This window comes from Mytilus edulis, chromosome 1 (assembly GCF_963676685.1).
Source record: "Mytilus edulis chromosome 1, xbMytEdul2.2, whole genome shotgun sequence".
Taxonomy (NCBI): Eukaryota; Metazoa; Mollusca; class Bivalvia; order Mytilida; family Mytilidae; genus Mytilus; species Mytilus edulis.
The window spans coordinates 97,031,992-97,057,941 of NC_092344.1; the positions used below are offsets into that span (position 1 = coordinate 97,031,992).

The window sequence follows — 25,950 nt, forward strand, 5'->3', positions numbered from 1 at the left end:
AAATTTAGAACCCTTCCCGAAGTTGTCCCCGAAGGCTAGAAAAAGTGGCCGATGATTCTACGATGGTTAAAGATTGCACTACGAATAGCCCGATCTGGATTCGATCAGTCCCGATTTTGAAAATTTCCATAATCGTGTTGCCATCGGCGTAAAAATTGGGACAGTGTGACTCGGGCATTACGATGGTGTTGTCTCTTTGACACATTCCCCATTCTATTTTCTATTTTATTTACGACAAAAGAGATGATTTCAGCTTTCCAATTGTGTATTTTCCATTTCTATGAAGCAACATTACAGCAGCGCTTGCATACGAAGTATAAATCTCCCCCTTGATACGATAATCCAGGGCTTGTTTTACCAATCATGATTTCCTTGGAAGAAAGTTGCACAATGAAGCTACTGAACCAAGAGTTCCCAGTTGTGAGTTTGAAGTCATCCGTTCGTTAGTTGTACGAGTTGATTGAACGTTTTGAAATCCAGTTTCACAGATAGTAGCAGATATGTTCCTAATGTTGTTACTAGAATACCGTTCATTTTTTTCCCGGATGTGACGTATCGTAGTAGTCTTAAGTCAGGAACCTGATGTTCAGTGGTTGTCGTTTGTTGGTGTGGTTAAGTGTTTCTCGTTTCTCGTTTTTATTGTCTATATAGATAAGACTGTTTTTTTCCCTGTTTGAATGGTTTAACACTAAGTCATGTATGGGTCCCTTTATGTTTTAATGCCCCTCTGGTATTCTTGACCTCTAATTGCATACTTATAGCAGCCATTGCCGTCAAATGACGATTTTTATCATGTTTCTGTTTTAGGCAAAAACTATAGAAGACCGAGTAAAACTATAAAGAGAGAAAATTATGAGCACTAACAGTATAATAAAACAGATTTTTTTATACACAAATTATCTTTTAGCCTACACTGTTGGCGAGTGTCCATTTTTTAAAATGCACATACACCTAAAACGTTTGTGTCTTAAATACGCTTCTCTAAATGTAACCTAGGAATATCATGATTGAATTTTCGCGCCAGTTCAATGAATTCAAACATTTCGTCTTTAATTTTTAAATTGCAATTATAGAATTTCTGTCTATATAGATATGCTGAAGTTTGTCAGCTTTGTTGAAATGGAAGTGTTTTAAAAACAGATAAAACAGACAGGTATAATATGGATTTTGCTAAGGTTCAAGTGTTACTAGCATCAATTATAGTACTTCAAGTATGCGAATTCACTTCTGAGCTCAGAACCAGTATTAACTACTTTTCTTAGCTTTAAACTGCTGTAAGGGACTATCAAATTGTTGTCGATTATTAAGAAATATCAACTCATCATTATAACATCTTATTGTGGAAAAAATAATATTTTACGAAATTTAGAATACAAATATGAAAAGCAATAAGATGTTAGTGACTATGCCATAGTGATTCAGTTGACGGCGTATTCATTGTACACCAATTACCATATTCGGATATTCTTACAATTTACAGTCTTTCAGATTTAAGGAAAATACGATAAAAAGATGACTGATCGTAAAATTTTATACACTTACATGTTGTTGATTCTTCGAGTGGAAAATACATTCACAGGTAAGTTGATATTCTAAAATATATGACCTGATTGACAGGACATGTGCACCATTTTTTTTTAAATATTTGATGGTAATTGTAAGGAGACTTAGGTATACGTTAATTCTCCTCAACTTCGTACTATTTTTGGTCTTTCTAACTTTTTTTATTCGAGCATCACTAATGAGTCTTTTGTAGAAAAAAAAAACGCGCGACTGGCTCAAATACAAAATTTCAATCCTAGTAACTATGACGAGTTTATTCAGTATAACAGCAACCGAAATACAAACAAACCCCAAAAGTCTTTTTACGGTCAATATAAGTTCTTCAACCTAGATTATCAGAGAACTGGCATTTACATCAAAGTCAATAAAGGATATTAACATTTACACAAGAGATGTTTAACTTTGGACAGCAAAAAGTAAAATCACAAAAATACTGAACTCAGAGGAAAATCAATTCGGAAGGTCTATAATCACATGTCAAAATCAAATAACAAAACGCATCAAAAACGAATGGATGTCATATTCCTGACTTGGTACAGGCATTTTCAAATGTAGAAAATGGTGGATTGAACCTGGTTTTATAGCTAGCTAAACCTCTCACTCAATTAACCTGTGTTTGCGTTACTAAAGTAATCAGCACTCAAATACATCATTAACTTCTGATCAAATGAACTAAAATCAATTAAAAAAAGCACCTAACCATAAGAGTAAAATTACAAAAACAACGTCTTTCGAGGAAAATGTAAATCGAAAAGTCCTTAATAAAAATACGAAATCAGAAATTCAATCACATCAATTAAACGGATAACAATTGTTCATATTCCTGACTTTAAGCATTTCCTAATGTAGAAAAATGTGAATTAAACCTTGTTTTATAGCTAGGTTAATGCCAACAATATATAAATAACAACAAGATCAAATATAGAAACAAGTATTAAATAATTGCCATATCAAATGATTGCAGTCACTTAAAAGAAAATAAACAGTCTTAAATACAGAAATCATAATGTTATACCTTCTAACTTAAGAGGCAATACTCCCGAGTTGATTTAACATAACAACAGGAATGTACGATCGTGTGTGATGCCCCAAGTATATTATGTAAACAGCTGACTTTAAGAACTTTTAAGCATTGGGAACATTACATTCGTGAAACTCGTTCAGGTCATAGTAAACTCTACCATATGCAAACATGGAAATGTTTATTCCACGAGAGGCAAATTGAACATCGCAATAAAAAGAGAGAAAGAACAAAATAGAACATAAAGGGAAAAAACACCTCATTTGTCATAAATTTCGGAAATTAGATACAGCATGAAATCTAGAACAAGGTCTTGAAAAGAACAACGATTTTTTGTGTACGTTTGATTTGAAGAAAAAAGTATAGTGGTGTATTTAGACTAATCCATATTCTTTTAAGATATTACTTTTTCAAAACAAAAACAAAAACTATCTTGAAGAATATTTATTAATTGTTTTGTTTTTGGTTTCTATGGTCTATATATAGTTAAGCACTATTAGTACAGTAAAATATACAGTGAAAGTCCGTATTGGAATGCAAATCAAAATCATTTGATGGAGTACCTTGAATAATATTTCATTATTCGTATACTTGGAAAAGCAAAAGCTTAGGATTTTAATTATTTAGTTGCATGTCACACTTAAACATATATTAGCTATAAAAGGACAGGAAAGGACTGCGACAGATTTAGTCATAGGTTATAAATGAATTGCATTGAAAATTTAAATAAAGGACTATACTTTAAGCTATATCAATTTTATATTTGCGTTCATGTTTTTTTTTTTTTTACCGTTCTAATAGAACTAACGGTCGTAATTCAGGATTAAGCCTTTTTTTTTTGCTGGTTTGCTGTTGAAATCTATAATCTTCATTTCTGAATTAAAAACCAATTCTTCAGAGAACAATTGAAGGTCTTTCCACCTCGATAATAAGAATGAAATTTAATAAAAAAAACGATGTTAAAAATGTCACTCATTGTTGATGTAATATAAATTCGGTTCATCAAATTGATATAAAAAAAGAAGATTAATAGGTATATGCAGAAGACTTAATTGTTTTATTATGAACAGAAAATATTTTTAGCAAAGGTCAAAATCTAGAACATCAAATTGACCTGTGACCTTGACCTCAATTTCAAGGTCAACGGTCAGTTATCTCAAATCAAAAGACCCCAGGTCAATCATTTGTATTGTTTTGGAGAAATATTGATTTCAGATACATAAGGGGAGAAAACTCCTATAAGGGTTAACCAAAACACTTCGACTGAAATAGGTTGAAGTTGTGCCTTTTTATAAACAGTTATTTAGCAAACAAATTATATCATTAACTGTAATAGTTTCTTTTAAATAACGATAAGAAGCAAATTTCAAAATTTATAACATGACCTTGACCTTTGACCTTGATCTCAATTTCCGTCAAATGGACCAAGGACTTCATATCAAAAGACTGTAGGCCTCTACGACGTATAACGGATGAATTTATCCAACAAATCACAAATCGCCTATCTTAAAGTTTCAAAGGGAAATAACTCCCATAAGATGTCTTCCGATCACTCAAGTCAAAATAAACCAAATCATTCGTAAGAGTACACGAACAATTTGGTGAAAACAGTTTGCCTAAATCTTTTACGGTTTTAGAGATATAGCGGTAACAAGAGAAAAGGGACGCGGGGAGATAACTCCTATAAGAATAAGTGTTCGGTCACACAGGGTGAGTTTTGAAACCCCCATTACTGTACAAAATCATTGGCCAAAAATCCATTCTATATGTTGTAAGACAAAAAAAACTTCTCAGACGGCAGAAGAAAAACAAAATAATCAGAAGAAAAACAAAAGGTCTTTCCACGAAAAGTGGAAAGACCTAATTATTAAAGACTACTTTTTTTCTTTAAACGTAACTATAAAGTTAACTTTCAATTTTCATTTTGGTTATTGTTTGAAAAATATTTTAAAGTAATAAAAGGAAGAAATCAACCGGCTTTTATTTTCTAATTATGTGTTGATTGCTTTAAGAATAATTTCGTCATAACTAGAGTCATATTCAAAACAGTGTAGCTGTGGCCATTGAATGACGACCTTAATTTATCCCATTGACCGAGGCAGATTAGGTGACCGTTTGTCTGTAACAAACGCTGCTCACTATGTACTTGTTAAAGACACTTAAACTGTGGGGTCACAAAAGGTTCCCAACACCTAAATAAAGTAATTAGAAAAACTAATCAGGAATAACACGATGTTTTGATTTGTATCAATAATATAAATCAATACATAAAGTTATTCCTAAATAAATTTTCGAATTATTTTAATATTAAAGGCGTTAAGAACCTTTGGTGACCCACAGCTTAAATTCTATAATAAGTAAGTAGTGAGCAGTGGTCGTTACAGACAAACGTTCACATAATCTGCCCCAGTCAATAGGATAATTTAAGGTTGTCAATCAATGGCCACAGCTACACTGTTTTGAATATGATTCTATATGTCCACATTCCTCGTGCATGTTATAAGATTTAACGTATGTTCCCATCCATGTTATAAACATAATTCATATGTAACATATGTTGTTTTGTTTCGTTATACGGTATGTTATTCGGGCCGGAAATAATTATTTGAAAATCAAAAGGACCTTGATTTTCTAATCAACACCGTTGTCCTATATTAGTTATATATAATGTTGCAATCTTGAAGTCGTCATTTTAATGTCCTACCGGCTAACTAATTAGACCACGTGATTTTAATATAATAAGTATAGAATGTAAAGACGCTAAATTTGACCAAGATTTGTCATAATCCTTCTTTTTTCCGACAGTTAAAAGTGTTTTAATGTTTACGTGAAAGTTCACGAACATTTCAAGTCTTTCAGATGGATATCAACACTAGTAATATCCTTTAGCTTATGAAAAGATCTTGTTATTCGAAACAAAAGAAACATAAAAGCAGACAGCCTAGATCCAAAATACGTATTATTCAGTCAGAGTTATCTTATGTGCACTCTAAATTTAATTAAGAAATTATGCATTGGTGTATTTTCGTCGAGAAATATCCACTTTATCAATAAAAATACGGAATGTTGTTGTTTCAAGCAAATGCAACTGATACAATTGTTTGGATGAATTGAGGGTATTCTTTAACAAACTTTAGTAGCAAAAAGTTCAAATGTTACTAAAAGACAAGTATGTACATAATATTTACATGGACATGTATTGTTTTCGTCATCAGTCAAAAGTGTTCTACAATCATTACAAGTTATTCAACTTGTTCAAAATATTCGGTCTATTATGAAAATTACACCTATGCGAAGAAAATTTTCATTTAAATTTGAACTACTTTCCGTTATGTTATTTCAGACCCATCTTCGCATGCAAAGGGTAACGATACAGTAGAATTTCGGGTCCATTAAGTAGTGATTTCTATTGGTCGCAGTTGTAAGTAGCTGAATCCAATCAGGAAGCACTTCTAGGATCATCATGGGTAAATGAAAAAACGCATTGATTCTGAAACAAGTCCATTGTAGACCTATTGTGACCTTACGCTGTTTTCTGTTCTATGGTCGGGTTGTTGTCTCTTTGGCACATTCCCCATGTCCATTATCAATTTTATTTCCCCTAAAACATCGGTCAATATTTAGCGACACTAGTCCATTTGTCAATTATCGATTTGATTCTGTTATAACACACTTTTTAAACAAATTACTTCCCTTTGTCAATCGTAGACTCGTTCTATACTGGACAAAATTAGCTTTTGCAAATAGAAAAAAACATTATGAATTGAAAGTGATGTATCGGCGGTTAACCTAATTTTTCATGAAACATAATTTCTGATGTGAAAATATTTAGCTTAATTATAAAGTGTACAACCTCTTCACCACAGTTATTGCAGTCATATTGAAAGGGGATAGATTTTTTTTGGATGGAGGTAGAAAAAGTAAGATTACATGGGAAACATGTGCATTTGTCAAAGCAACTGTTTTTCAACCAACAATTTCTGACATTAAAATTATAATCCTTCAGCGTTATTGAAGATTAGACTGTTTAATAAGTTTTTCCACATCTTTCTACGGAATTGAAATCATTGTGTTGAAAAATAATCAAATATAGGGAGCTAATGTCTTTTTACATATACTCTCCAAACGTGACAAAAATTGTTATAACGGTAAACAGTCGTTCCGATGTGTTTTATAGACTACAATTTAATACTATTATAAATTGCCATGCTTTAAAACTGTCAACTTAAAAATAATTTAAAAGAAAATTATGATGATGAGCGTGTTAGACGTCATTGATTACCTAACAAAATGTATCAAAGGTACCAAGCTTATAATTTGATACGCCAGACGCTCGTTTTGCTACATTAGACTCATCAGTGACTCTCACATCAAAATACTTGGAAAGCCAAACAAGTATACAGTTGAAGAGCAAAGAGGACCTGTAATTCCGAAAAATTGTACCAAATACGGCTACGGTTATCTATGCCTTGGATGAAAAAATCCTTAGAATTTGGAATAATTTGTACTTTTGCAAACATTATATAAATGAAAATTACCATATAACTGATAGTCATGTTAAAACCGAAGTGCTGTTCACTGGGCTAGTGATACCCTCGATATCGAAACGCCTAGCAGCAGTGCCATCGATCAAGTGGTGTAAAAAGATATTAAAGGTACCATGCTTATAATTTGATACGCCTGACGCGCGTTTCGTCTACATAAGACTCAGCTGTAACGCCCAGATGAAAATAGAAAGCCAAACAAATATAAAGTTGAAGAGCATGTGGGTCTTGCACAAAGTAGTCCGTTTATTCGTCAATCAGAATTATTCATTGTCAAAACAATCTCACGTTTATACCATCTGTTTTGTCCATAGTTAAAATGGAGGCCATTTAATAGTTGACGCTATGTCAATTTATCTTCTTAAAGTAGGTAAAATGTATTAACATGGCGTCTTTATTGTCTTTATTCTGATATTGTATGTGAAACATAAATGTATCTACTTGTAATTTAAAATAATTAACTGTACTAAACACCTACAGGCTTTTGTCAACTTAATACGATTGTCTGGTTAGTTATCGGGGAATTTTTTGGAATATTTTGAGGAAATGGAAAAACTAGAAGACTAGTTTATTGAACAAACTTACGAACAAGGGGCCATTTAAAAATTAGAAAAAACACATCCAACCACTGATATAATTTCGTATTCAATAAACATTTTTTTTTCCAGGAAAATATGTTTGTGAAATCCGTATATATTCAAATAAATAATATATGTCATGTTATTTCCTTTTATAGCATGTCCCGACAGCAACTGGTCTTTAAGAGATGGAATATGTTACTTAGCAGACGCTGCTGTGACAAGAAATTGGGATGACGCTGTTCAGTGGTGTATAGGGAGGAATTCACTCCTTGTATATCCAAAAACTTTGACTGAGAAAAGCAACGTCTTAGATATACTTACAGAGTAAGAAAATATTATTAGATGTAGAATTTAAAAATAATATTAATCATTATCCAAATATAAGTGGATAAGACAGAGAATGAGTTCTGCCAAACTATGACCTAAATCACTGCATTGCTATATTTGTATCTACATTTGATAGATAGTTTTAATAATGAGAATATGTTCTGCCAAACTATGAACAAAATGTGCTGTATCCTAAATTTTGTTCTTCATTTTATAATTCGTTTTGATAATGTTTAACTGTCATTTCAATTGTTTGTAACGAAACGCATGTCTGGCGCAAATACAACCCTAGTATCTATGATGAGTTTAAGTAGACACATATGAAAGGCCAAAACCCGAACGCTGCTTCCTTACACTTCTTTATAAGGCAGGAACATAAACTAACGTTTTTTTCAGGATGTTCGCTTTTCTTGTTTTTTGAAGTTTGGATAGATATTCGAAGTCCTCTGGTTTTATCCGTGAAGTGCCATTAATAAAATTGCTTTTTAGATCCTTTATTTATTTACTATCAATGTATAATCTAAGCGTCACTGATGAGTCTTATGTGGACGAAACGCGCGCCTGACGTATCAAATGATATGCCTGGTACCTTTGATAACTATTATAAAAACATGTTATTCTGAAAGAATGTAGGAAACATTCTAAACAATATAAACAATTCGGATTGTATTAGGTAATACCGAAAAACAATGAACATCAATGATAACATTCCATAATGGTATGAGAACTTTAAAATTTTAATATCGTTATTCTCTTAACTAACATCACAAACCAACGAGCAAATTTTCCACGAAATAAAAGCTTAATCTCGAAAACTTTAAAAGAATCTAAACCTTCAAAAGATTTTATCTTAAAATATAAACTAATTCATGTGCTCTGTATGTTACATTGAATGACAATTAGGTTGAGATGTTATCCACTCTTCCATTGTTTTTATATCGGGCACTTAAAAAGACCATACAATATGTGAAATGCTTTTTAAGAACATTAAAAAAAATTGAAATATACTAGTATAAAAAGGAAGATGTGGTATGATGGCCAATGCGACAACTCTTCACAAGAGACCAAATGACAAACAACTATAGATCACTGTACAGCATTGAACAATGAGCAATGAACAAAGCCCATACCGTATAGTTAGGTTCTCATTTATTTGATCACTTTGTCAAACTACTATTAAAACCTAATTTATTTATATTCTATAGTACATGCACATATATAGCTATTTACAGAGTAAGAAAATATTATTAGATGTAGAATTTAAAAATAATATTAATCATTATCCAAATATAAGTGGATAAGACAGAGAATGAGTTCTGCCAAACTATGACATAAATCACTGCATTGCTATATTTGTATCTACATTTGATAGATAGTTTTAATAATGAGAATATGTTCTGCCAAACTATGAACAAAATGTGCTGTATCCTAAATTTTGTTCTTCATTTTATAATTCGTTTTGATAATGTTTAACTGTCATTTCAATTGTTTGTAACGAAACGCATGTCTGGCGCAAATACAACCCTAGTATCTATGATGAGTTTAAGTAGACACATATGAAAGGCCAAAACCCGAACGCTGCTTCCTTACACTTCTTTATAAGGCAGGAACATAAACTAACGTTTTTTTCAGGATGTTCGCTTTTCTTGTTTTTTGAAGTTTGGATAGATATTCGAAGTCATCTGGTTTTATCCGTGAAGTGCCATTAATAAAATTGCTTTTTAGATCCTTTATTTATTTACTATCAATGTATAATCTAAGCGTCACTGATGAGTCTTATGTGGACGAAACGCGCGCCTGACGTATCAAATGATATGCCTGGTACCTTTGATAACTATTATAAAAACATGTTATTCTGAAAGAATGTAGGAAACATTCTAAACAATATAAACAATTCGGATTGTATTAGGTAATACCGAAAAACAATGAACATCAATGATAACATTCCATAATGGTATGAGAACTTTAAAATTTTAATATCGTTATTCTCTTAACTAACATCACAAACCAACGAGCAAATTTTCCACGAAATAAAAGCTTAATCTCGAAAACTTTAAAAGAATCTAAACCTTCAAAAGATTTTATCTTAAAATATAAACTAATTCATGTGCTCTGTATGTTACATTGAATGACAATTAGGTTGAGATGTTATCCACTCTTCCATTGTTTTTATATCGGGCACTTAAAAAGACCATACAATATGTGAAATGCTTTTTAAGAACATTAAAAAAAATTGAAATATACTAGTATAAAAAGGAAGATGTGGTATGATGGCCAATGCGACAACTCTTCACAAGAGACCAAATGACAAACAACTATAGATCACTGTACAGCATTGAACAATGAGCAATGAACAAAGCCCATACCGTATAGTTAGGTTCTCATTTATTTGATCACTTTGTCAAACTACTATTAAAACCTAATTTATTTATATTCTATAGTACATGCACATATATAGCTATGAAAACAGTTGAATTAATTGTTTACATCGTTCAATTTCATTGGTCTCTTAAATTACTATGTTGATCTAACCTGTAAAACAAAATCAGTAAAGATACCTGGCTTTTACTAAGGATTTTCTTATCCCAGGCATAGATTACCTTAGCCGTATTTGGCACATTTTTTTGGATCCTCGTTGCTCTTCAACTTTGTACTTGTTTGGCTTATAAATATTTTGATAAGAGCGTCACTTGTGAGTTTTATGTAGACGAAACGCGCGTCTGGCGTACTAAACTATAATCCTGGTACCTTTGATAACTATTTTAAATTGTACGATAGACATGCGGATTTTTTTTCTGTAAGCAATTACCATTTAAAAGTGTTCTATACCAAAAAAAAGACAAAATTGATAATAATTTCATAGAGTATTCATGCTTGAACATTTGTGGTTTTGAAGTACATATCTTTCTTCTTTTTAATTAAAATAATAATTTAATAAAAAGTCATGTATAATTTATCTGAGGGTCTTAAAATATTAGTCCAGTGGGAAAACTGGTAAGTCGTAACAAATTGATATGTATTTTTTCAAGCAAGTCTGATGATAAAAACATTAGTTTGTTAACTGATTAAAAGTTATCTTAAAAATTACAAATAATCATCGATCTAAGGTAACTTTCAAATTACTAATTTGAAATTTGCCAATTTTTACTGTACTGATGCATATTGTCTTTTTTTCATCTATAGTGTCAAATATGGTATTAAAAGCTTATAATAATGATATTTTAAATATGTTATTAATCTTTTCCGCAGATTGCAATTTCAAAATTCTCTTCATACACATAAGCATTATACAAATTCAGTAAATCTATTTTATGCATCTAACATCTAAAGAACGCCGGGTCACTTACGTTTCAAACTATCAGATAAGACTTAGATATTTGATGATTAACTATACAAGAAACATAAATATAATTTTTAAAATCTGCTTCCATATATTACACTTTGAGCGTTCCTGGTAAAGGTTAATGCAGACAAGTCCTTGGGACGACGAATGAAATTTATTGAGTTGTTTTATTATGTTTTATTTTCGAAACCTTCAAAGTGCAATAAAGATTTAGTAAATGTACATGTATGAAATTAAACCTTTTATTGTCATTGGGCTTTCTCGACTTTTAGCACAACTTTATTCAACGAAAGGGTTACTATGAGTAATTATGTTTTCTTATGCTCACTGAGAAGTCTTTTGTTGACGAACTAGAATATAAAATAAAAATCACGATGAGTTTAATTATATATCTGTCTTGTGGTGAATGCAATGTGGGGATGTTTTGTTTGCATCCACTTGGTGGCAGGTTCTGATAGTTCTGAATTAAAAACAAATAACTAAATTTATTTCTAAAATTCTTCAGTAAAACAATGCTTCTTTTAAGGGTTTCATTGAACTCATGTAAAATAAATGTCTGAAAAAATATATCATTGTAATAAATCATTGTAATGTCTAGTTAACGTTCGGAGCTATAGTACGTTTTGTTCTAAAAATTGGCGTTAAACTATGCATGTTCATTTTGAAATGGATAATTGTTTTATATGAGTTCCATTCCTTGCTTGCTGGCAGGCTACAATAATCTGACATAACGTGAAACGATTTAAAACCAGACAAGACCTTAGATTGTCTTGGGGAATAAAAGATAAAATGGGTGCAATCAGCTTTAAAAAAAAACTCAATAGAATGCATAATCCGCATTTGGACTATAAATAGCTATAACATTTATAGATATTGAAAAGAGAGCATTAACAGTTTAATATAAGCTATCAGCTTTTATAAAATATGATCAAGATCAACGTACGCGGATTTGTTTGTCATTTCAGAAGAAAGAAGGAAATAAAAAAGAAAAAGAATTGATATATAAGATATCATTATTAGATGGGGGAAAATCAAAAACATCCTATGTGCCTGTCCAAAATCTGGAGCCTGTTATTCAGTAGTTGTTGTTTGCTACTGTTTTTCATATGTGTTTTTCGTTTATTTTTGTACATTAATAAGGCCGTCAATTCATTCGATTAAATAGTTTAACATCTTTGATTTTGGGGGCTTTAATAGCTAAATATGCGGTATGGGCTTTGTTCATTGTTGAAGGTCGTACGGTGACGTATAGTTGTAAATTTCTGAGTAAGTTGAACTCTTGTGAATAGTTGTCTAAATGGAAATCATACCACATCTTTGTTTTCATATAAGTTGTAATGTTGACATAACTGAACCAATATGGATTTTGTAAAAAAAAAGGTTGGCATAGACAAATTTTGCCGACAAAAGTTTTTTAATGAACCTTTCTTGGAGGTTCAAACTATTTATATTATGTAAGCTTACTAAAGATAAAGCTAAGATATAAACAGTATCAAGTGCATTGCTAAAAACTAGTGCTTGGGGTAACAGAGAACTAACATATATTGGACTTCTAATATGGGTGAAGGGAAGGGATTTTGAAAGAGATTTAGAATGTATTTTTCAACTTGTTCATGGAAAGGAACACCAGATAAATCGAAGAAAGTACCGGTGATGTTCGAACACTGTGATGGTGGTCTTAGTGAGCCTTATTTTTTATTATTATTTTGGCTATAGCGTAAAATGTATTAGCTGTATAAAATATCAGATCCGCAAAATTACCCCCTTGCAAAGTTAAGCTGCTTAGTGATATACATATATTTTGGGGTGTCAAAATTTTACACTTAAGTTAGGATGGATTGCTGATTTAACTAAACAAAAGTCAATTACTTTTGGCATGATATCATGATAAATGGTTGGTTCAGAAATAAGAGAATATTTCTATATTTGTTTGAAATGAAATGGCTTCAGAAAACTTTGTGGCTATCCGTTATAGACTGGATTAGAATTATGACAATTTCTTGTCTTTCGGTGAAAAGAAATAAGTCATTTTATTTGTGTTTGCGTATTTTGTAAACAGAAAAACAGTTAGTATAAATGTGTTATTATTTAAATACTATATATACAAATGCAGACGCAAGAGCATAATCCCCAAAACATATAGTGGGATAGAATATTTAAAATATTGCATAAATATAGAAATAAATTCATCATAGATACCAGTATTAAAATTGTATATTAACGACAGACGCGCGTTTCGTCTACAAAAGACTCATAAAATGTTAAAAAGGCAAATAAAGTACGAAGTTGAAGAGCATTGAGGACCTCTCTATTTGTTTCTTAACCCCTGCACAACTTATGACATTGTCTTGCTTTTCAGCGCAAAAGAAGTCATTTTAGATGTGTTAGAGGATTTTGTTAATAGAAAACATTTAACATAATTTTGTTATTTTCAAATACTATATACACAAATGCAGATGTAAGAACATATTGCCTACAAAATATGATGGGATAGAATTTTCAAAATATTGGGTTTTTATAGAAATAAAAGCAACAGAAGCATACCGGCGTTCAAAAAAAAATACTCTGTATGTTCCTTAACCCCTGCACAAAATGTAAAATTGGATCAGAACTGGCAATGATTAAAAGCAGCTTTTAAGTCACAAAATGAATTTTTATATGTATATCTTAATGACTTGAACGAGCAAACAAATGTCTCTCATTTTTCATAATTTGCGTCTACTAGTATAGTATGTAGTTTCCAATGTTTCATCATAAAAAAAAAAAAAAAAAAAAAAAGAAATAAAATATTGTTTTGTCATTATCCGATTTTGGGTAATACGGGAGATCCAAATAACATTTTACACAAATTTTTTTTAAATTTCCCTTTGGTATATTTCGCCCCTCATTTACACATCTGCAACCTACCATTTGAGATCAATAAGAGAAGAAGTACTAAAAAGCATCATACGTTAAAAAGTAACCATAACCTCTTTATATATTCTGGTTCAATATGAGTTCTACAGTATATATCTTTTCAACAAATATGTGTGATAGAAATCTTGGGACATGATTATATATGATCGATTGGTATTTGATAAACGTGGTGATATTTGTTAAGAATAAGATGTTGGTAGCAGCGCATCCGCCAAACGAATTATGCGGGATTCTTTGATTCTTCATTCTTCGGATTCTATCTGTTTCTGGGGTTTTTTTTTTACATGTCAGCTCGTTAACTTGTAGACTCAAAAATAATAAACAATATTTTATTATTACAGGAAAACAAATCTTGGGCAATAAAATTACACGTTTTAACAAACAGGACAAAGTGCCTGTAATATTATGTCTTTGTAGTTTGTAGTGAAAGTATAACAATACAACTAAAATCAATCATTTGTATTTAAATTTTGTCGTATCAAGTTTAATACTATGGTGTTTTGGGTTTTTTGCATATTCTACTATGAGCAACATTTCAAACAAATACAGTAGGACAAATATCAAAAGAAACTGAATATGTAAATATTTCATCAAAAACAGGCATAATCACAGAGCTGATACGGAAAGGAAAGAACCGATTAAAATATATGTCACATTCTACTATGTAAAAATGTTAAGATTTTTGTATGGTTAATTAAATTATCAAAGAGCAGAAACGCAAAGTATGAAGCCGAAATTATATATATTATTAATAGGGATTAACATGCTGGTGTGTAAAGCTTAAAGATGAAAAAAGATGAATAATGATTGCAAATGAGACATCTTTTCACAAGACACCGAATGACACAGACATGTACAACTGTAGGTCACCATGCGGCCTTCAACAATAAGTAAAGCATATACCACATAGTCAGCTTTAATGGCAAATGTTAAACAATTTAAACCAGAAAACTAACGGCCTTATTTATGTACAAACCATAAACGAAAAACAAATATGTAACACAGCAATAAACTACGACTACTGAATTACAAGTTCCTGACATTGGAAAGGCACATACAGACGGAATGTAATGGGGTAAATCATATTAGCAGGATCCCAATCCTCCACTTAACCTTGAACAGAGGTGTAGCAGTACAACATCAGAAAGAACAAAAAAAATCAGTTGAAAAAGGCTTCACTCATCAGCTGAATACAAATCGAAAAACATCTAACACACAAACAGATTGGACGTGACCGGGTACTTGTGCATCCCAACAAAAACAACAACAGTACAGTTCTTAGAGTACTCGCAGCTACTGACAGCTAGTTCAAAGCCAATAAAAACTAATAAAAATAAATCATGCAACTTACACTGAATTACAATTTGAAAACATACAATATCCGATGGATCTAGTGTTAAGACGTCATAAACAGTCAGAGAAAAACATGACCTTGTACATGCGAAAATACAGGGATTAGCAAATTGCAGATCCATGAAAGTGAATATGTATATATCAATAATATTTAGTTTGCTTTTAATTTATTGATATCAAAATCAAAATTAGTACCAATAAAAATAATATATAAAGATCTAATTACAGTACTGAATAAGTAACCTTTTAGAATGAGTTTATTTAAAGGATCGATAAGTTTACCAAGATCGTTTCCCGGGCAAGTTAAGCAAAATCTCTGTAAAAATGAGGATGTGCTATCTCGGTACAATCAAACTTCAAAACCAAATCTTTATACACTTAGATTACGTTCAATAAAATGTACGTGACAACGTCACAACAGACACAGGCATAGCGAACGAGATGTGAAATATTAACACGGAAAAATGATGCCAAAGGATAATTTATGTTTTTTTGCACCTCAATTACTTTTTGATAAATCAAATCTGCACGTATCAAAAGTGAAGGGGACCTGTTGAACATTTCAAAGACACACATTTGGTGCTGCTTATCATTGTAGCGTTTAAAGAGGTGGATTCTTTAACAAACATTAAATTAGAGTAAGTTATTATACTTTATTTTATGCTGTTTCTATCTACCATATTTGATATTTATCAACTGTTTTGATCGGACTAAAAGTGACCATTCATCTTATGCTAACGAGCAAATATATCATTAAGTAGAAGTGGTAACAATTATGTATCCGAGGTATGCAATTGTGTTTATGTTCTTGTAGATTTTATAGGTTTTTTTTTACATGTTTGCTATATTGATGTTGCAAAACATTTTATTAGAAAGGGCATAGGAAGTTGCTGGATAGGACTTGATGATAAACAAACCGAAGGAGTTTATGTATGGCAAGATTCGTCAGTGTTACAACCAGATGAAGAAGGATGGATTCCAGGTAAACCTTATGTTTTTAACGAAAATTGGAAATTCACATATATACTATTATGATATATAAGATATGTGTTAATAATAGTCCGAAATAAATGTTCAGCATTATTTGTAATCGTTTATTCTTTGCGCTAGATAATCGTCACTATGACCTATACATTGAACCCTCTTGCATTTCAATTTTGTTACATATAAAAGAGAAGATGTGGTATGATTGCCAATGAGACAACTATCCACAAAAGACCAAAATGACACAGACATTAACAACTATAGGTCACCGTACGGCCTTCAACAATCAGCAAAGCCCATACCGCATAGTGAGCTATAAAAGTCCCGATAAGACAATGTCAAACAATTCAAACGAGAAAACTAACGGCCTTATTTATGTAAAAAATTGAACGAAAAACAAACGGCAACCACTTAATTACAGGCTCCTGACTTGGGACGGGCACATACATAAATAATGTGGCGGGGTTAAACATGTTAGCGGGATCCCAACCCTCCCCTTAACCTGGGACAGTGGTATAACAGTACAACATAAGAACGAACTATAAAAATCAGTTGAAAAAGGCTTAACTTATCCGATGGACAAAAATAAAAATGGGCGTGGCATAGAAATATCCTGAAATTAAATCTGAATTATTATGTGTAAGATTATAAAATTACGGCCTTCTTACCAGGAAAATATCTAATACTGTAAAGCCTGCTACTAAAGATTATTTATCCCAAAGGCTTTTGACCCTTTGAAATATTTTCAATTTTCTGTATGTCAATTTGGACGATAATATCCGACTTAATCCCCACACATGTTCTTTTTATTAGCCAATAGATTTATTCAATTATAATTTGGGCTCTAATTACACAGATTATTTTCTTGTGAAAGTTCTCAACTTTTTCTTTTTCTATATATCACTATGTATTTTGTTATAGGCAATCCGGATCAAATTTCATTTGGCGAGGATTGTACTGAGTTATGGCCAAACCAGGGATGGAACGATGCCACATGTGATTGGGAAAAGAATGTTATCTGTCAGGTTAAAGAAGGTAATAAAATACATTTGTTTCTAATAAATGAGTCAAATGTTATAATGTCAACATGCAAATTTACCAATTATACTGATTTCAAAGGAGTCCAATATCCGAAAGTACAGAGCCCAATTAAATTCACAAAAGGCCATTTGCATTGGCTGAATTAGATTTCATCTGATATGGTATTCGATATTGAATTGTGAATTTCACATCGCAGAGAAACTTTCGAATATCGAATTTCATTCTAGAATTTAGTAAATACAATGTATGACATGGTATGTTCTAGGCAGGTTCATTTTTATATCATAATTTCCTGAATTTAAGATAATGAGTTTTAATTTTAATGTTCAATACTAGTAAGTATTTGGTTGTTTGTAAACAACATAGCTAAATAGGAAATTATTTACAAGAACATTAAATAATAAACACATTTAGAATCAAATAAAGTTATTCCAGAAATGTTACTTTAATCCACGCAAATATGACGTGTTGTCTTGATTAAGCAAATTTAGCAAATTTATAATTGAATTTTATTTGAAATTGAACGAAAGCAGTACTTAAAGGAAGTCCCCTAAATGAAACTTATGATAAAGTTCTTCTGGTATTATATTTCAATATATTTGTTTATAACCTTTACTCCTAGTGTAATTATCTCATATAGCTCTAGGCGTTTAGATCGAAGGTGTTCAGAAATTGGCATCGATGGCAGCGCAAATACATAAACAAATATACTGACACTTGGTAAACTGACTGTCTTCAGTTGTACACACGTGAAGATATAAAACGTTGCACATATTCATGTTTGACTTTGATTTTTAACATTAACTGCTGGTATTTTTTATACTAATCAATGTTTAATGGCTATCTAATAATCATATACTGTAATATACATTTTTAATCGAACATATGGACTTGGGATTAATATATTTCCTTGGTAATTTTTTTCTATCGAAACTATAAAAAAAAAAAATATTCCAGTAAGGCAGCAACCATTTGATTTTCTGGGGGGGGGGGGGGGGGGGGGGGGGGGGCTATGGTTTTTTTTGGAAAAAAAAGTTTGTTTCCAGTTTTTGGAGAAAAAAATAATTTGTTTTTGATTCTGAGAAAAAAAAATTGTTTGTTTCACCCTCAGCTGCCACTATATGTAATGCTAAAATTGAAAGAAAAAAATTGTTTTCGACTTGTCGCGAAAAAAATAGATTGTTTTTCGCCGCAGGCGAAAAAAAAAGTTTGTACAGAAAAAAAAACCATAGCCCCCCCCCCCCCCGAAAATCAAATGGTTGCTGCCTAAACAAAGTCTTCTAAATTGATCGTTATTGCCCAGAAATATTTAACAACTCCTTTTATAGGAATGGTTCTGATTTTGCCATCCACTGCAATATATATATTGATATGAGTGAAATTTAAATTCGTATGCAGTTTTGTATATATGTGTCTTAAATGTCTGTACAAAAACCTTGCCAATTGTACAGTACTGTTTCTATCTGATGTATTTATGACGTTTTTGTATGAAATGAACTCCGATGAAAACCGGGAGAACGCGGAAAAGTATATACCATGAACAAAAAAGACTGAAAGTAATAGCAGTTACTAACAGTAAGTTCAAAGCAAATGACAACTAATAAAACAAACATGCATTTAAGACAAAACAAAACAAAATCTGAGTTACTTTTTTATTTTGCTAATATACAAAGAAAACGGAGATGAGAGAGAAGATGTTTGAAGGTTGAACCAAGGATGACTTTTTTTGTAAGTCGTAAGATAACTGGTAACTGTCTCATTTACGTTACCTTCATATTTTTATTCATAGAACTAGTTTTTAAAGGCTTTTTCCCAATTCTATTGCGAAACAAAAACTTTTTAATTTATATTGTTTTAGTTGTACCAACAACGGACCCAGAGACCACGTCAATAACAACAGAAGCAGAATCGACTACCACATTACAAACAACAACATTTATTCAAGGTCAATTTTACGATTTCAGAATACAGTAAATTAAGGAATTATTGCAATGTAATTTAGTAAAGCTCTAAATACGACAGTTCTCGATAATTATAAACAAACATGCATGATAACTTAAGTAATTATTTTCTTTCAAAAATGTTAAAAGAATCGCTATAGTAAGTGCACGCATTAATTACTGAATTTGCATGGCTCATTTCTGTAACTACATTTTTTTAAATATAGTATGAAATTCAAAACAGTGTAGCTGTGGCCATTGATTGACACATTAAAATCATTCATTGACTGGGACAATTTAGGTGAACGTTTGTATGTAACGACCAATGCTCACTATGTACTTTTTAAAGACACTTAAACTATAGGGTCACCAAAGGTTCTCAACACCTAAATAAAGTAATTCGAAAAATTAATCAGAAATAACACGATATTTTGATTTATATCAATTATATAAATCAAAACACAAAGGTTATTCCTGATTAATTTTTCGAATTATTTTATAATTAAAGGCGTTAAGAAACCTTTGTTGACCCCACAGTTTAAATGTCTATCGTAGGTACGTCATGAACAGTGGTTGTTACAGACAAACGTTCACGTAAATTGTCCCAGTCAATGGATGATTTTGATGGGTCAATCAATGGCCACAGCTACACTGTTTTGAATTTCATACTATATATAAATTATAGATAAGATTTCACTATTTATACAAATACAAGCTTGTTAAAACTGAGAATGGAAATTGGTAATGTGTCAAAGAAACAACAACCCTTTCAAAGTGTAGCAAACAGTCGTAGGTCGTCAAAGGGTCTTCAACATAGTGAGTAAGTCCCGCACACGGAGACGGGCTTCAGCTTGTCCGTTAACAAAATATGTATTAGTTCAGTGAAAATGGACGTCACACTTAACTCTAAAACATATCAATGAACTAGATTTTAAATAACAACCTACAAGATTAACAAAGGCCAGAGGCTACTGACTGTAAAAAGTGGTACATAAGATATCTCTAATTTCATATCTGAGGCGATAACTATAAAATTATAATGCAATTTCTGATTTCTTTTCATTCAAAACTCCATATCCAATTCTTTTCATTTTTTTTAATTACGAACTGTCATTGCTTAACGATTGTTGACATAATATGCCTATTTCGTGCTTTTAAGACGACACACATCGCGTTTTCCTTACAGGGTTTCTTTTTTTTTTCTGTAAGTTTCAATGTCAAATACTTTCATGCTGAAAGGGTGTATAGCTATGCTTAACGCATAAGTATGTGGCTGAATAAGACATAATGTACATAAAAAAGATGTGGTATGAATGTCTATGATACAACTCTCAACAAGAGATCAAATGACACAGAAATTAACAACTATAGGTAACGGTACAGCCTTTCACATTGAGCAAATCCCATACCGCATATTCAGATACAAAATGCCCCAAAATGACAATGTAAAACAATTCAAACGTTCATTACATATTAAGCATGTTAGCGACACAGACTGCTTTGATCTTCTGATACATGAAATGTTTTTACCTATTGATATAATCTTTACAGCAGATCCTCTTGTAAATGGTAGAAAATATTGCATGCGTTATAAAACATGTTTGGGTGGCGCCATAAGCTCATCTCCAGATGACAAGTTTTTGATCAGATGTGCTAGTAAATGTTTACAGTTTGTTGGATGCTGTGCTTTCTTCTTCAACAGCACAATCAGTACTTGTGAAATACAGTACAAGTATGGAGCAGGATATATGGATAACATGGATCGCATGTTCTTTGACGTGTGTTAAAACCACTGAAAAAACTTGAACAAATAAACATGTGGTTGTATATAATGTCGGAGGTATTACATTCAAGTGAATAATAATGTAATATAATATTACTAATGTTTTATGTTTACATTGTTAATATATTTACAATAATATATATAGAATTAATTGCATAACAGTGTGGTCGACAGTAAAACGTTTGTAGGTTGTAACTTGTTTGTCAACGGCTATGATTTTATGCTCACCCAGTCTGTCAGAGGCCTTCCAGTGGGGATTGAAATATTCACTTGTTACACATTCCGATACATAAAATGAAACTTTCTTTTTACAAAGCTTGAAAGGAATTTGTTTTAAATATTTATTATAATCATCACATACAACCGTGTCATTTATAAGAATAATAATGTTCAGAGATGATATTATTTAATAATAATAAAAAAATAGGTTTATCCATTGTAAAAAAAAATATTAAGTTGATGGGGTTAATTCACAAAATATCTCATTGATTAAGAGCACAACTACTTCTACGGTGTGATCATTTAAGAATTGCCTACTATTTATTCAATGCGTATGCATGTGGGTTTTGTTTGTGAAGAGTTCTGGATAATAAAAAAATCATTTGATTTCTTTGTTTAATACCATAAAACGATTCATTCTTTCAGATATTTGTCACTTTGCCTTATCTTCAAGTCCAACACAATTTCTCACGTTTCTTACAAAACTTATATTCTTGTGATGTATTCGTTTGTTGAAAAAAATGTATAGATATAGATAGATATAGATAGATATAGGAAGATGTGGTATGAGTGCCAATGAGACAACTCTCCTCCCAAGTAATAATTCATAAAAGTAAACCATTATAGGTCAAGGTACGACCTGCAACACGGAGCCTTGGCTCACACCGAACAGCAAGTTATAGAGGGCCCCAAAACTACTAGTGTAAAACCATTCAAACGAGAAAACCAACGAGAAACGAAAAACACATATGAACTACATAAACAGACGACATCATGCATTGTGACTTTTAAAGCCAATTAAGTAAAAAAAAATATCTGAAAGAACGTGCGATATCATATTAGGAAAAATTGATGGTCAAACCATAACAAAAAATCAAGTAAAGAATTTTAAGTATTCAACCTTTATAGCTTGCTGTTCGGTGTGAGCCAAGACTCCGTGTTGAAGGCCATTTTTATTTATTTTCAAATTACAAAGGTTATTCCTGATTAGTATTTTTAATTATTTTATTTAGGCGTTTAGAACCTTTGGTGACCTCACAGTTTAAATTTCTATGATAAGTACGTCGTGAGCAGTGGGCATTACAGACAAACGTTCACCTAATTTTCCCCAGTCAATGAATGGCCATAGCTACACTATTTTTCAATTATTTAATTTATATTTGGAAGTTGATAACTATAGATTCTACCACTGCATTGAGTGTAATACGATATTTATCTACTCGAGACAATTAAATTTTCAAGTTTAAAATACAAGGCTCGCAGAACATTTTAAATATTTAAAATATAACTGTCGAGAATGGATAAATATCGTATTACACGAGATTTGGTGGTGGAATCTGATTCTCTCATGATTTTCTCACAGTATGCAGGCAAATTTGTTCCTTTTTTCGAATGATGTACAAAAAAATGTGTTCTTTCTATGTGACGTCATCAGGCATGGTCGCCCTTGTTCATGCCGTCACAATAGGAAATATCTTTACGTGGAACTTAAACTTGTCAAAATTATCAAGACTTAAACATCAAGAACCTACTTCCATTTGTATACAAAAACAAATGCCGACAGTAACATAGTCCTCTGTGTAGATTACGAAAAATATAATTAGTATATGTAATAGGTTGAAAAATTAAAAAGCAAGTACAGACATTACTATTAAATAAATTGTATTCCAAATAAGTTATTATTTTCAATTTTCAATTTTACATGTAGATAGTTCAACAAGCCAAAGTTCTATGTAAGTTTTACCAAAATCTGTAACATTTTCTATAAGGTTGTATCCAGTCTTTAAAGATGTACATTCGAGTACAATATATTCTCACCTTTTTCTTGCTTTAAGCCTAACCATGATATTGGACGAACAAAATTCATTTTGGTACAGTATACATTTGTAAAAGGAGGCAATTTAATTCGGAATGTAAATTGTCTATCATTAATAGTCATCAGTTTTGCATGCTTGTTAACATTTCACTGTTTTCCATATCTATTTATTCTTGTTATAATTTATTTACTAGCTGCTTTTGCGAAACATGCCACACTTTATGCAATTTTGACCACGTTAGAACATGGTTTGTACTGTAGGGTACACATACGTATACATATGTCATTATAATTTCCTACTTAAACATGTTTATTTTGTTTATGTAAAGACTGGACGGACGAAAGAATTACATGTAATAAAAAATCTCATGAAAATTTACAAACAATAGAGAATCTTCTACTTTCAAAATTATACCTTTTCATTCACGAGAATTTTTTTTCCCCGTTTGCAATTTTTATGACATATATAGATAGGAACTAGTACAACTGGTTTACAACAGTACTTATCTTAACTTAGAGGTTCATAGATCACGAGAAAAGTTATGGCGGGTTGTACGATTGTAAATATAATACTTCATGTATATAAGTTTAGAATTGAATGTTTAAGTATCGAAGGTGCCCGCAGTTCCGACGATTCGAAGTTTGTGATACATTTTGGGATTAAGAATTAAAGAATATATGTCTCATCCCTGATATATTATACAATATTGATAATTATAGATTATCGTTGATCAACTCAACGAGATTGATTTTCTTGCTTCAGTCGGTACTGCGAAAGCGATAAAAACAATCGAGTTGAAATGACCAATGATAATCTGTTTATCACTATTTTACCTATGACAAAGTTGTCAATTTCATGTCAATTTTTTTTTTAGCAACACCACTTGCCTCTTAGTTTCTAGCGATAATTGTCCATCTCACGCGAGTAACATGATATGAAAAACAAAAACAGATTAATGTGAAAATGCACCAAATAGCGACAAAGTGCATTATCTAATAAAAAGAGTATACTCTTAGCGTTTTACACAAACAAAAGTTAAAATATGTTACAAAGATATTAATAAAAAAAAAGACCCATTGATGACCATCCGGTTTATTTCTGCTCTTTGGTCGGGTTGTTTTTTCGTTGACACATTCCTTATTTCCATTCTCATTTTTTTTAACAATAAAATAACAAAGAATTACATGAATAAACTAACGTAAACACTGTAATAAAATATGGGTTAAATATATATTGATTTGAACTCTATGCTAAAATCTTGAGCTTTTGTTGTGAGAAGTTGGTTACATATAAAACAATAAGTTTTCAATTTCTTTCTGAACGTTTCGGTATCTTTTCATACCTTAAATTACAAGGTAGGCTGTTTAAGAGAGTAGCAGCTGTTTTTTCAACTCGTCTTTCTCTGTTATTTTTACTACGTATACGCAGCTGTTGTATATTCACTCTCTGACTACAGAGATCGTGATGGATTGTCGGCACAGTCAAAGATGCATGATTTTTTATTGGCTGTGAACTAGCTGGCAGTAACTGCTGGTACTCTCAGATCTGTACTTAGTGTATTCATGTTGTTTAGATTCAATGGATTGCATTGTCCACTCTGTAATTTTGTTACATGTGTTTCTGATTGGTATCCATCTGATGTGATATTCTTAAATTAACAATATTGGAAATTTTCCTCTGTTTTGTATAAACCAGCTATGTAGTTCGTGTATTGTTATTCAATACATTTATTGAATAGGTGGTCACAAATAGCTTTACTATGGTTCAATATTCACATCCTTGCAAACATTATTACTCACATAATGTTTGCCTTTTTTCAATCTAAAATAGCAATTTAACTGAACATATTGTCTGCCACTGCTAGATATCATTAGTTTAAAATATGTTTTGCTATATGCCAAAAAGTGCTTCTGATGTTTTGATTGACTAATCTTCTCATTTCTCTAAATCTTCAACTTCAAAGCCGTATCAATGCAAACATGAATGCTACAAAACATGCTTTAATGATGAATTCGTTTTAATAATAAAAAAAAACCTAATACAAACATATACAATATATAAAACTACAAGTAATTAAACAATTATGATAAGTTCAAAATAAAACTATAAAACTAAATTAACATACCTTTAAGCAGATTAAGTTGATTGATGTTAACGTCACGATTCGTGATGCATCACCTTTTGGATATTTGTTTTAATTATAACATTAGTTTAGATGTATCTCAGATTACATTTGCTAATCTAAATATTATCTTATAAAATATGCATTGCTTCATTATTTATTTTTTCAGTTTTAAACTTTCAGTGACTATATTTAATATGATGTTAGCTCTATTAACTACCATAGCAATTTGGATTGCTACCATTGCGGTACTACTCCCAGATGGCTGCGTTTATCTACATAGTTTCAAGGTAGAGAACGCATGTATATCTATGGATGAAATTGTTCGTGATTTTTCCGGGATACAGTGGTTCTCTGCGCTTTATTAGCTTTGACAAATCACTGCAAAGACCAAAA

At 31.4% G+C, this 25,950-nt stretch overlaps 1 protein-coding gene across 2 annotated transcripts; it reads left to right on the plus strand.

Annotated features, from left to right (window-relative positions):
• Positions 1-1,269: 1,269 nt before the first annotated feature.
• On the plus strand, positions 1,270-21,484 carry LOC139496079 (C-type lectin mannose-binding isoform-like). 2 transcript variants are annotated; one of them, XM_071284525.1, is made up of 6 exons: positions 1,270-1,579; positions 7,865-8,033; positions 16,521-16,630; positions 17,554-17,667; positions 19,532-19,618; positions 21,165-21,484. In XM_071284525.1, the coding sequence occupies exons 1-6, from the start codon at positions 1,513-1,515 to the stop codon at positions 21,398-21,400; spliced, it is 783 nt and encodes a 260-aa protein (XP_071140626.1). In that variant the 5' UTR covers positions 1,270-1,512; the 3' UTR covers positions 21,401-21,484. The 2 variants fall into 2 exon arrangements, with proteins under 2 accessions (XP_071140626.1, XP_071140635.1); XM_071284534.1 differs by having other exon boundaries at positions 21,168-21,484.
• Positions 21,485-25,950: the final 4,466 nt, after the last annotated feature.